At 51.4% G+C, this 12,214-nt stretch overlaps 1 protein-coding gene across 1 annotated transcript; it reads left to right on the top strand.

Moving 5' to 3' along the window:
• The first annotated feature begins 9,363 nt into the window (after nucleotides 1-9,363).
• Nucleotides 9,364-11,811, top strand: LOC128851295 (cathelicidin-B1-like). The gene is made up of 2 exons (XM_054059218.1): nucleotides 9,364-10,051; nucleotides 11,593-11,811. Exons 1-2 carry the CDS (start codon nucleotides 9,794-9,796, stop codon nucleotides 11,806-11,808), a joined length of 474 nt encoding a protein of 157 aa, XP_053915193.1. The 5' UTR covers nucleotides 9,364-9,793; the 3' UTR covers nucleotides 11,809-11,811.
• The last annotated feature ends 403 nt before the right edge of the window (nucleotides 11,812-12,214 follow it).

Raw genomic sequence — 12,214 nt, 5'->3', positions numbered from 1 at the left:
GCGGTGCGAGAGGCTCAGGCGCCCGTTTTCATTGGCTAAAGCGGCGTTTCCGGGTGCGCACGTGGTGGAGCAGCGCTTTCTCCCAGCGGAGCCCCAGGGGGGAGCCCCGAGACCACCGGATTGTATCCGTTCTCCTCCTTCTGCCCCCTGGAAGGCCTCCCGCGGGCTCTCCGCCGCCTGTTCCGCTCCTCGGGGCGGGGACAGCGCAGTTCTGGAGTCGTTATGGGTAGAAAAGAGCCTTAAGGTTCAATCCAACCTCAGGGGGATGCGAAAATGGGTCCCCAAATGTCACCTCTGAAGGTTCTGTGAAGCCCTCCAGGGATGGAGGATCCACCACGGCCATGGTCAGGGCTTCACCACCCTTAAAAGGGGCCTAATAGCCAACAGGAACCTGTCCTGGTGGAGCTCGAGGCCGTCACCGCGGAGAAGAGCCCGAGGATGAGCTGCAGAGTTGAGGTTCTTCAGCCCAGGAGAAGACAAAGCTCTGAGGAGACCTCAGAGCAGCTTCCAGGGCTGAAAGGGACTCCAGGAAAGCTGAGGAGGGGCTTTTTTCCAGGGATTTGGAGTGATGGGATGAAGGGGAACGGCTTTAAATTGGAAGCGTAAGATTTAGGTGAGACATTAGGAAGAAATTCTTCACCGTGAAGGTGGGGAGGCCCTGGAGGAGGTTGCCCAGAGAAGCTGTGGCTGCTCCATCCCTGGAGGTGTTGAAGGCCACGTTGGATGGGCCTTGGATCACCCTGAGCCAGTGGGAGGTGTCCCTGCCCGTGGAAACGGATGGGCTTTGAGGTCTCTTCCAACCCAAACCATGGTTCTATGGCGCCTTCCAGCACCTCAAGGTCTTTCTTGGAGTGAGGGACCTGAGAACCCTTTCCAGGAAGAAATTTCTCCTGATGTCCAATCTAAACCTCCTGTGGTGCAACTTGAGGCCATTTCCTCTCATGCCATCCCTTGGGAGAAGAGCCCAACACCCACCTCACCACACCCTCCTCTCCAGGAGCTGCAGAGAGCCATGAGGTCTCCCCTCAGCCTCCTCTTCTCCAGGATAAACACCCCCAGGTCCCTCAGATGTTCCTCACAACCCTTGTTCTCCAGCCCCTTCCCCACCTCCATTCCCTTCTGGATGTTCTCCAGCCCCTTCAAGGTCTTTCTTGGAGTGAGGGGCCCAAAACTGACCCCAGGATTCGAGGTGTGGCCTCACCAACGCTGAGTCCAGGTGGACAATCCCTTCCCTGCTCCTGTGGCCACCCCAGGGCTGATCCGAGCCAGGATGCTGGTGGCCTTCTTGGCCACCTGGGCCACTCCTGGCTCACGTTCATCTCCTGTCAACCACCACCTCCAGGTCCTTCTCCTCCAGGCAGCTTTCCAGCCGCTCTTCCCCACGCCTGGAGCTGCACAGGGTTGGTGTCCCTCAAGTGCAGGACTCAGCGCTGACCCTGGTTGAACCCCATCCCGTTGGGCTCCTCCCATGGATCCACCTTGTCCACATCCCTCTGCAGAGCCTCCCAACCCTCAAGGAGATATTTCCACCCAGCTTCGGGTCACCCACAGGGTCATAGGGTGTCTTCTCCCACGTGATGGGATGAGAGGAGATGGCCTCAAGCTGCACCCGGGCAGGTTCAGGTTGGACATCAGGAAAAAGTCCTTCACCAGAAAGGTGGAACCCCATCCCGTTGCTCTCAACCAACCACCCACGTCACCACGAGGTCCTTTCAGGTTTCTCCCTTCTCCAGCGTCCAAACGGAGGTTGTCACCAGGAAGGTCAACCAGGTTCTACCTCACCCGACCTCCGTATCAACATCCAAACATCTCCAGGGTGTGGGAACAAACAAAGGAGAAGGAAATAACGAAGGGTTGGAGGAATGAGGAGGAACCGCTCCACCTCGTGGTGACCAAACAAAACCTGAGAGTGATTTATGAGCGAAGGGTTTCTCACGGGTTGGGCTCTTCGGGGGTTTGGTTTTGGAGGTCATTGACTTCTTTTCCGGTCAGCGGTGAGGAGTTGGCGTGGAGTTGGGTGGATGTGGGGTTGTCCTACTATAAACTGACCAAAAATGTCCCTTTTTGTGCCCCAAAAATGGAACTTTTTGGGATCTCCTGACTGGGTTGGAAGGGGTAAGACCATTCCTGGTTTAGGCAGGAACTGGAGAAAGATCTGGAGAAGAAGGATTGTGAGGAGCAGCTGAGGGCCCTGAGGGTGTTTAGTTGGAGAAGAGGAGGCTGAGGGGAGACCTCATGGCTTTCTGGAGCTCCTGGAGAGGAGGTTGTGGTGAGGTGGGTGTTGGGCTCTTCTCCCAAGGGATGGGATGAGAGGAGATGGCCTCAAGTTACACCAGGGGAGGTTCAGGTTGGACATCAGGAGAAATTTCTTCCTGGAAAGGGTTCTCCGGCCGTGGCCGAGGCTGTCCAGGGCGGTGGTGGAGTCTCCATCCCTGGAGGGGTTCAAAAAGCATGGAGATGTGGCACTTGGGGACACGGTTTAGTAGACACGGTGAGGTTGGGCTGATGGTTGGACTGGAGGAGCTTTGAGATCTTCTCCAACCTCAATGATTCTATGAGTACCGAGAGGTCTTCCTACTGGATTTGGTCTCTGTGGAATCCTGAGGGAGAACTGAAGGGAAAATGGAGCACAGAGGTTCTTCTGGAGGCCTGGTGCACCCTCCCATGGCTCCTGCAGTCTTGGCCTTGGGTGCTGTCTCCTTGCAGGAGAAGGTGGCTGCTTGGCTGGATGTTCCCTTCAGAACTTAGGAGATGTTCCTCATGATGAGGGTGGGGAGGCCCTGGAACAGGTTGTCCAGAGAAGTGATGGCTGCCCCATCCCTGGAGGTGTTGAAGGCCACGTTGGATGAGGCTTGGAGCAACCTGAGCCAGTGGGAGGTGTCCCTGCCCGTGGCAGAGGGTGGAACTGGATGGGCTTTGAGGTCCCTTCCAACCCAACCCATTCCATGGATCCATGATTCTAAGTTGCCATCAACCAGAACCTCCAGATCTCATCCCTGGAGGTGTTGAAGGCCACGTTGGATGGGGCTTGGAGCAACCTGAGCCAGTGGGAAGCGTCCCTGCCTATGCTGGGGTTGGAACTGGATGGGCTTTGAGGTCTCTTCCAACCCAAACCATTCCATGGTTCCATGATTCTAAGTTGCCATCAACCAGAACTTCCGGATCTCATCCCTGGAGATGCTGAAGGCCACGTTGGATGGGGCTTGGAGCAACCTGAGCCAGTGGGAGGTGTCCCTGCCCATGGCAAAGGGTGGAACTGATGGGCTTTGAGGTCTCTTCCAACCCAACCCATTCCATGGTTCCATGATGTCATATCTGGAAGGCTTTTGGCTCTGCTGGAGCAGATGCCGTTGCTGAGCGTTGGGAGGAGTTCTCTGAAGGACCATCAGAGACCATCCAATATTCTGAGGAACTGAAGAATTCGGAGGAATTGAAGAATTTGGAGGAACTGAAGAAGTTGGAAAGAACTGGAGAAGTTGGAAAGAACTGGAGAAGTTGGAAAGAACTGGAGAAGTTGGAAAGAACTGGAGAAGTTGGAAAGAACTGGAGAAGTTGGAAAGAACTGGAGAAGTTGGAAAGAACTGAATGATTTGGAGGAATCAAAGAATTTGGAAGGAATTGAAGGATTTGGAGGAATTGATGAAATTGGAGTAACTGAAGAAGTTGGAGGAACTGAAGAAGTTGGAAGGAATTGAAGAAGATAAAGGAAATGAAGAATTTGGAGGAATTGAAGTTGGAAGGAATTGAAGGATTTGGGAGGAATTGAAGAAGATGAAGGAAATGAAGAATTTGGAGGAACTGAAGAAGTTGGAAGAACTGAAGGATTTGGAGGAATTGAAGAATTTGGAAGGAATTGAAGAAGATGGAGGAAATGAAGGATTTGGAGGAATTGAGGAAGCTGGAAAGAACTGAAGGATTTGGAAGGAATTGAAGGATTTGGGAGGAATTGAAGAAGTTGGAGAAATCGAAGAATTTGGAAGGAATTGAAGAAGATGGAAACAACTGAAGAAGTTGGAAAGAACTGAAGAATTTGGAAGGAATTGAAGAATTTGGAAGGAATTGAAGAATTTGGAAGGAATTGAAGAATTTGGAAGGAATTGAAGAATTTGGAAGGAATTGAAGAATTTGGAAGGAATTGAAGAGTTTGGAAGGAATTGAAGAGTTTGGAAGGAATTGAAGAGTTTGGAAGGAATTGAAGAGTTTGGAAGGAATTGAAGAGTTTGGAAGGAATTGAAGAGTTTGGAAGGAATTGAAGAGTTTGGAGGAATTGAAGAGTTTGGAGGAATTGAAGAGTTTGGAGGAATTGAAGAGTTTGGAGGAATTGAAGAGTTTGGAAGGAATTGAAGAAGTTGGAAAGAACTGAAGAAGATGGAGGAAATGAAGAATTTGGAGGAACTGAAGAAGTTGGAAAGAACTGAAGGATTTAGAAGGCATTGAAGGATTTGGAAGGAATTGAAGGATTTGGAGGAATCGACGAATTTGGAAGGAATTGAAGTTGGAAAGAACTGAAGAATTTGGAGGAATCGAAGAATTTGGAGGAATCGAAGAATTTGGAGGAATCGAAGAATTTGGAAGGAATCGAAGAATTTGGAAGGAATCGAAGAAGTTGGAAAGAACTGAAGGATTTGGAAGGAATTGAAGAGTTTGGAGGAATTGAAGAGTTTGGAAGGAATTGAAGAGTTTGGAAGGAATTGAAGAGTTTGGAAGGAATTGAAGAGTTTGGAAGGAATTGAAGAGTTTGGAAGGAATTGAAGAGTTTGGAAAGAATGGAAGAGTTTGGAAGGAATTGAAGAGTTTGGAAAGAACCGTAGGATTTGGAGGAATTGAAGAAGTTGGAAGGAATTGAAGGATTTGGAAGGAATTGAAGGATTTGGAGGAATCGAATAATTTGGAAGGAATTGAAGATGGAGGAAATTAAGAATTTGGAGGAATCGAAGAATTTGGGAGGAATTGAAGAAGTTGGAAAGAACTGAAGGATTTGGAGGAATTGAAGGATTTGGAGGAATCGAAGAATTTGGAAGGAATTGAAGAAGATGGAGGAAATGAAGAATTTGGAGGAATTGAAGAAGTTTGAAGGAATTGAAGAATTTGGAAGGAATCGAAGAATTTGGAAGGAATCGAAGAATTTGGAAGGAATCGAAGAATTTGGAAGGAATTGAAGAATTTGGAAGGAATCGAAGAATTTGGAGGAATCGAAGAATTTGGAAAGAATTGAAGAATTTGGAAGGAACTGAAGAAGTTGGGAAGAACTGAAGAAGTTGGAGGAATTGAAGAATTTGGGAGGAATTGAAGAATTTGGAAGGAACTGAAGAATTTGGAAGGAACTGAAGTTGGAAAGAACTGAAGGATTTGGAAGGAATTGAAGAATTTGGAGGAATTGAAGAACTTGGAAGGAATTGAAGGATTTGGAGGAATCGAAGAACTTGGAAGGAATTGAAGATGGAGGAAATTAAGAATTTGGAGGAATTGAAGAAGTTGGAAAGAACTGAAGGATTTGGAAGGAATTGAAGAATTTGGGAGGAATTGAAGAAGATGGACGAAATGAAGTATTTGGAGGAATTGAGGAAGCTGGAAAGAACTGAAGGATTTGGAAGGAATGGAAGAACTTGGAAAGAACTGAAGAATTTGGAAAGAACTGAAGAAGTTGGAAGGAATTGAAGAATTTGGAAAGAACTGAAGAGTTTGGAAGGAACTGAAGAGTTTGGAAAGAACTGTAGGATTTGGAGGAATTGAAGAAGTTGGAAGGAATTGAAGAAGTTGGAAGGAAATGAAGAAGTTGGAAAGAACTGAAGGATTTGGAAAGAACTGAAGGATTTGGAGGAATTGAAGGATTTGGAGGAATCGAAGGATTTGGAAGGAATTGAAGAAGATGGAGGAAATTAAGAATTTGGAGGAATTGAAGAAGTTTGAAGGAATTCAAGGATTTGGAAGGAATTGAAGTTGGAAAGAACTGAAGGATTTGGAAGGAATTGAAGGATTTGGAGGAATCGAATAATTTGGAAGGAATTGAAGATGGAGGAAATTAAGAATTTGGAGGAATCGAAGAATTTGGAGGAATCGAAGAATTTGGAGGAATCGAAGAATTTGGAGGAATCGAAGAATTTGGAAAGAACTGAAGAAGTTGGAAAGAACTGAAGAATTTGGAGGAATTGAAGAATTTGGAGGAATCGAAGAATTTGGAGGAATCGAAGAATTTGGAGGAATCGAAGAATTTGGAGGAATCGAAGAATTTGGAAAGAACTGAAGAAGTTGGAAAGAACTGAAGAATTTGGAGGAATTGAAGAATTTGGAGGAATTGAAGAATTTGGAGGAAATGAAGAATTTGGAGGAAATGAAGAATTTGGAAAGAGCTGAATTTTGCAGGAGAACCACCCGTAGGAGCAAAAACTGAAGGAGCTGAGCTTCTTCTCCCTGGGGAGGAGAAGGTGTAGGAGGGACCTCATCCCACCAGACCAACACTCAGAGGAGGCCTTCGAGGAGCCACGTGGAGAAGACGAGAGGCAATGGGACCAACTTGCGTTGGGTGAGGTTTCATCTCGACGTCGATGGCACAGTCCGAGCTTTCGGTTCACGGGAAGAACCTCCACGAGGTGGGAAAGAACGGTGGAGTCTCCATGGCTGGAGGTTCTCAAGATGAACCTGGAGTGAGAGAAACCCACCTGAGATCCTTTCTCCATGGAAAATGGAAGAGTTCCAGCGCCAACGTGGGTTGTCCTACAGGTCGATGATTGACACAATCCACCGTGGGGACCTCCCAGATGCCACCCACCAGCGGTGACCCGGGCGCGCTTGTCACCGCTTGATTTATGAGGCCTTAGGGGAGGTCCTTGATGGCCTCCACCTGCCAGGAGATCTGAACCGGTTGGGTGGCTTTCAGCTTCCTCTTTGGCCATGGTGGTGCGGCCAGGAGGCATCTTCTGGGCAGGGTTCTTTGAGGTCATCCTGGAGGTTCCTGCTTGGAACCACTCCCAAAGCTGATGTTTGGTCACATCCACCTTCTTTGAGGACCACCACTCCCAACGCTGATGTTTGGACCTTCTTTGAGGACCACCACTCCCAAAGCTGATGTTTGGTCACTTCCACCTTCTTTGAGGACCACCACTCCAAGGGCTGATGTTTGGTCAATTCCACCTTCTTTGAGGACCACCACTCCCAACGCTGATGTTTGGTCACTTCCACCTTCTTTGAGGACCACCACTCCAAGGGCTGATGTTTGGTCAATTCCACCTTCTTTGAGGACCACCACTCCCAACGCTGATGTTTGGTCACTTCCACCTTCTTTGAGGACCACCACTCCCAACGCTGATGTTTGGACCTTCTTTGAGGACCACCACTCCCAACGCTGATGTTTGGTCAAATCCACCTTCTTTGAGGACCACCACTCCCAACGCTGATGTTTGGTCACCTCCACCTTCTTTGAGGACCACCACTCCCAACGCTGATGTTTGGACCTTCTTTGAGGACCACCACTCCCAAAGCTGATGTTTGGTCACTTCCACCTTCTTTGAGGACCACCACTCCCAGAGCTGATGTTTGGTCACCTCCACCTTCTTTGAGGACCACCACTCCCAGAGCTGATGTTTGGTCACCTCCACCTTCTTTGAGGACCACCACTCCCAGAGCTGATGTTTGGTCACCTCCACCTTCTTTGAGGACCACCACTCCCAACGCTGATGTTTGGTCAATTCCACCTTCTTTGAGGACCACCACTCCCAACGCTGATGTTTGGTCAATTCCACCTTCTTTGAGGACCACCACTCCCAACGCTGATGTTTGGTCACATCCACCTTCTTTGAGGACCACCACTCCCAACGCTGATGTTTGGTCACGTCCACCTTCTTTGAGGACCACCACTCCCAATGCTGATGTTTGGACCTTCTTTGAGGACCACCACTCCCAACGCTGATGTTTGGTCAATTCCACCTTCTTTGAGGACCACCACTCCCAGAGCTGATGTTTGGTCACATCCACCTTCTTTGAGGACCACCACTCCCAACGCTGATGTTTGGTCAATTCCACCTTCTTTGAGGACCACCGCTCCCAACGCTGATGTTTGGTCACCTCCACCTTCTTTGAGGACCACCACTCCCATCGCTGATGTTTGGTCACTTCCACCTTCTTTGAGGACCACCACTCCCAACGCTGATGTTTGGTCAATTCCACCTTCTTTGAGGACCACCGCTCCCAACGCTGATGTTTGGTCACCTCCACCTTCTTTGAGGACCACCACTCCCATCGCTGATGTTTGGTCACTTCCACCTTCTTTGAGGACCACCACTCCCAACGCTGATGTTTGGTCAATTCCACCTTCTTTGAGGACCACCACTCCCAACGCTGATGTTTGGTCACATCCACCTTCTTTGAGGACCACCGCTCCCAAAGCTGATGTTTGGTCACCTCCACCTTCTTTGAGGACCACCACTCCCAACGCTGATGTTTGGACCTTCTTTGAGGACCACCACTCCCAAAGCTGATGTTTGGACCTTCTTTGAGGACCACCACTCCCAACGCTGATGTTTGGTCACGTCCACCTTCTTTGAGGACCACCACTCCCAGAGCTGATGTTTGGTCACGTCCACCTTCTTTGAGGACCACCACTCCCAACGCTGATGTTTGGACCTTCTTTGAGGACCACCACTCCCAACGCTGATGTGTGGTCAATTCCACCTTCTTTGAGGACCACCACTCCCAACGCTGATGTTTGGTCACCTCCACCTTCTTTGAGGACCACCACTCCCAACGCTGATGTTTGGTCAATTCCACCTTCTTTGAGGACCACCACTCCTAAAGCTGATGTTTGGTCACATCCACCTTCTTTGAGGACCACCACTCCCAACGCTGATGTTTGGACCTTCTTTGAGGACCACCACTCCCAACGCTGATGTTTGGTCACATCCACCTTCTTTGAGGACCACCACTCCCAATGCTGATGTTTGGACCTTCTTTGAGGACCACCACTCCCAACACTGATGTTTGGTCACATCCACCGTCTTTGAGGACCACCACTCCCAACGCTGATGTTTGGACCTTCTTTGAGGACCACCACTCCCAAAGCTGATGTTTGGACCTTCTTTGAGGACCACCACTCCCAACGCTGATGTTTGGACCTTCTTTGAGGACCACCACTCCCAACGCTGATATTTGATCACCTCCACCTTCTTTGAGGACCACCACTCCCAACGCTGATGTTTGGTCACCTCCACCTTCTTTGAGGACCACCACTCCCAACGCTGATGTTTGGACCTTCTTTGAGGACCACCACTCCCAACGCTGATGTTTGGACCTTCTGTGAGGACCACCACTCCCAACGCTGATGTTTGGGCCTTCTTTGAGGACCACCACTCCCAACGCTGATGTTTGGTCACCTCCACCTTCTTTGAGGACCACCACTCCCAACGCTGATGTTTGGATCTTCTTTGAGGACCACCACTCCCAATGCTGATGTTTGGTCAAATCCACCTTCTTTGAGGACCACCACTCCCAGAGCTGATGTTTGGTCACCTCCACCTTCTTTGCCGTGAGGGACAGATGTCTTCACCACTCCACCCAACCATAAATCACTCAGAAGGTTGGAAAACCCCGGTCGGGTGTCTTCTTCATCCACCGCCGTGGGAGAACCGGGAGGAGGTGGAGGAACCAACCCATCACTGTCATCACTGTCAACGTGGACTCGGTGGTCAATGATGGACAGAGGTGGCTTTTGGCCAGATTTGGAAGCCCTTCCTCCAAAGGAGGAAGGTGTTGAGAAGGTCCATAAAAGGTCTCCACGGCACGGTGGGTGGCAGGAGGCAGGATGAGACCTTGCCCAGCGGTTCTTCTGCTTCTTCTGCTGGTGGGGCTGAGCAGAGCCACCACGCCGACGCCAGATGGATCCACACCAGCGTTGGTTGGATCTACACGAGAGGAGAACGGATCCATCTCGCCGGCCGGGCCACCGCTGTGGGCCGTGAGCTATGAGGACATCATCTCGGCGGTCCTGAAGCTCCTCAACACCAGGGCTGTCAGTCCCTACGTCCTCCGGCTCCGAGAGGTCCATCCCCAACCCGGTTGGGTGAGTGTTGAGAAGCTCCATCTCCAGAGGAGCAGAACGGTGAAGGATCTGATCCTTCTCAGGGCCAAATCCAAGGATCTGGATGGAGCTCATCCAAGATGGGGCTGAGGTTGTCCTCACTCCAGGGTGGATGTGGTCCCTCTTGGGGTGGGATGTGACCCCCTGGAAGGATGGAGCTCCTCCAAGATGGGGCTGAGGTTGTCCTCACTCCAGGGTGGATGTGGTCCATCTTGGGGTGGGATGTGACCCCCTGGAAGGATGGAGCTCATCCAAGATGGGGCTGAGGTTGTCCTCTCTCCAGGGTGGATGTGGTCCATCTTGGGGTGGGATGTGACCCCCTGGAAGGATGGAGCTCCTCCAAGATGGGGCTGAGGTTGTCCTCTCTCCAGGGTGGATGTGGTCCATCTTGGGGTGGGATGTGACCCCCTGGAAGGATGGAGCTCCTCCAAGTTGGGGCTGAGGTTGTCCTCTCTCCATGGTGGATGTGGTCCATCTTGGGGTGGGATGTGACCCCCTGGAAGGATGGAGCTCCTCCAAGTTGGGGCTGAGGTTGTCCTCTCTCCAGGGTGGATGTGGTCCATCTTGGGGTGGGATGTGACCCCCTGGAAGGATGGAGCTCCTCCAAGTTGGGGCTGAGGTTGTCCTCTCTCCAGGGTGGATGTGGTCCATCTTGGGGTGGGATGTGGCCCCCTGGAAGGATGGAGCTCCTCCAAGATGGGGCTGAGGTTGTCCTCTCTCCAGGGTGGATGTGGTCCATCTTGGGGTGGGATGTGACCCTCTGGAAGGATGGAGCTCCTCCAAGTTGGGGCTGAGGTTGTCCTCTCTCCAGGGTGGATGTGGTCCATCTTGGGGTGGGATGTGACCCCCTGGAAGGATGGAGCTCCTCCAAGTTGGGGCTGAGGTTGTCCTCTCTCCAGGGTGGATGTGGTCCATCTTGGGGTGGGATGTGACCCCCTGGAAGGATGGAGCTCCTCCAAGTTGGGGCTGAGGTTGTCCTCTCTCCAGGGTGGATGTGGTCCATCTTGGGGTGGGATGTGACCCCCTGTAAGGATGGAGCTCCTCCAAGTTGGGGCTGAGGTTGTCCTCTCTCCAGGGTGGCTGTGGTCCATCTTGGGGTGGGATGTGACCCTCTGTAAGGATGGAGCTCCTCCAAGTTGGGGCTGAGGTTGTCCTCTCTCCAGGGTGGATGTGGTCCATCTTGGGGTGGGATGTGACCCTCTGGAAGGATGGAGCTCCTCCAAGTTGGGGCTGAGGTTGTCCTCTCTCCAGGGTGGCTGTGGTCCATCTTGGGGTGGGATGTGACCCTCTGGAAGGATGGAGCTCCTCCAAGTTGGGGCTGAGGTTGTCCTCTCTCCAGGGTGGATGTGGTCCATCTTGGGGTGGGATGTGACCCTCTGGAAGGATGGAGCTCCTCCAAGTTGGGGCTGAGGTTGTCCTCTCTCCAGGGTGGATGTGGTCCATCTTGGGGCCCGTTTTGGGGTGGATGGTGGTGGTGGTGGTGGTGCTGTTGCCCTCCTGATGGGTTCTGTACCTTCTCCCAGCTCAGGGACCTGCGGCGCCCCCAGGAGCTGAGCTTCTCCGTGGAGGAAACCTCATGTCCAGCGCCAGGAGTGGCCACCAACACCTGCAAGACCTTCTGGTTTGGGGTGAGGCTTTTGTTCCCACCAGGAGAGGAGCAGCCAATGGGGAAACTGAGGCACGGGTTGAGTCAAGAGTCCTCTTCTCATTGTCTCCATCTGCTTCTCCAAAGGCGGTGAGTCAGTGCCAAGGCCACGTCTTCCTGGAGGAGCAGCAGCCCACGGTGGAGCTCTCCTGCGAGAAGGTCCCCATCACGGTAAGAAGATGTCTGAAGCTGCGTTGTCCCCGCCGTGGCCCCAAGGTTGGCTGTCCCCTCCCCTCCCCTCATCCCCAGGTCCCCTCCAACATCTCCCCAGGGTTTGACGTTGCTTCTTCTCCTCCCAGTTTGGTCGTTTCCGGCCATCGACGTTCAAGGATTTCTTTGGGAGGATCAAGGAACGTCTCAGGAACTTCTTCCGATGTGGGAAGATTTGGATCCGGGACAAACTCAACCTCCAAACCTCCAAACCCTGAGCTGGTGACACCATGGGGTGTCCCTCCCTGTGTCCCTCACCAATGCTCTGCTTGCAATAAATGGCCCTGCAA

This window comes from Cuculus canorus, chromosome 2, assembly GCF_017976375.1.
Source record: "Cuculus canorus isolate bCucCan1 chromosome 2, bCucCan1.pri, whole genome shotgun sequence".
Classification (NCBI taxonomy): Eukaryota; Metazoa; Chordata; class Aves; order Cuculiformes; family Cuculidae; genus Cuculus; species Cuculus canorus.
This window is presented reverse-complemented; position numbering and strand designations above follow the sequence as displayed.

Excerpts from the sequence above, each read along its gene's own strand:
- LOC128851295 (XM_054059218.1), top strand. The coding sequence starts at position 9,794 with ATGAGACCTTGCCCAGCGGTTCTTCTGCTTCTTCTGCTGGTGGGGCTG. Across the intron at positions 10,052-11,592 it reads TCCATCCCCAACCCGGTTGG|CTCAGGGACCTGCGGCGCCC; the intron begins GTGAGTGTTGAG and ends ACCTTCTCCCAG.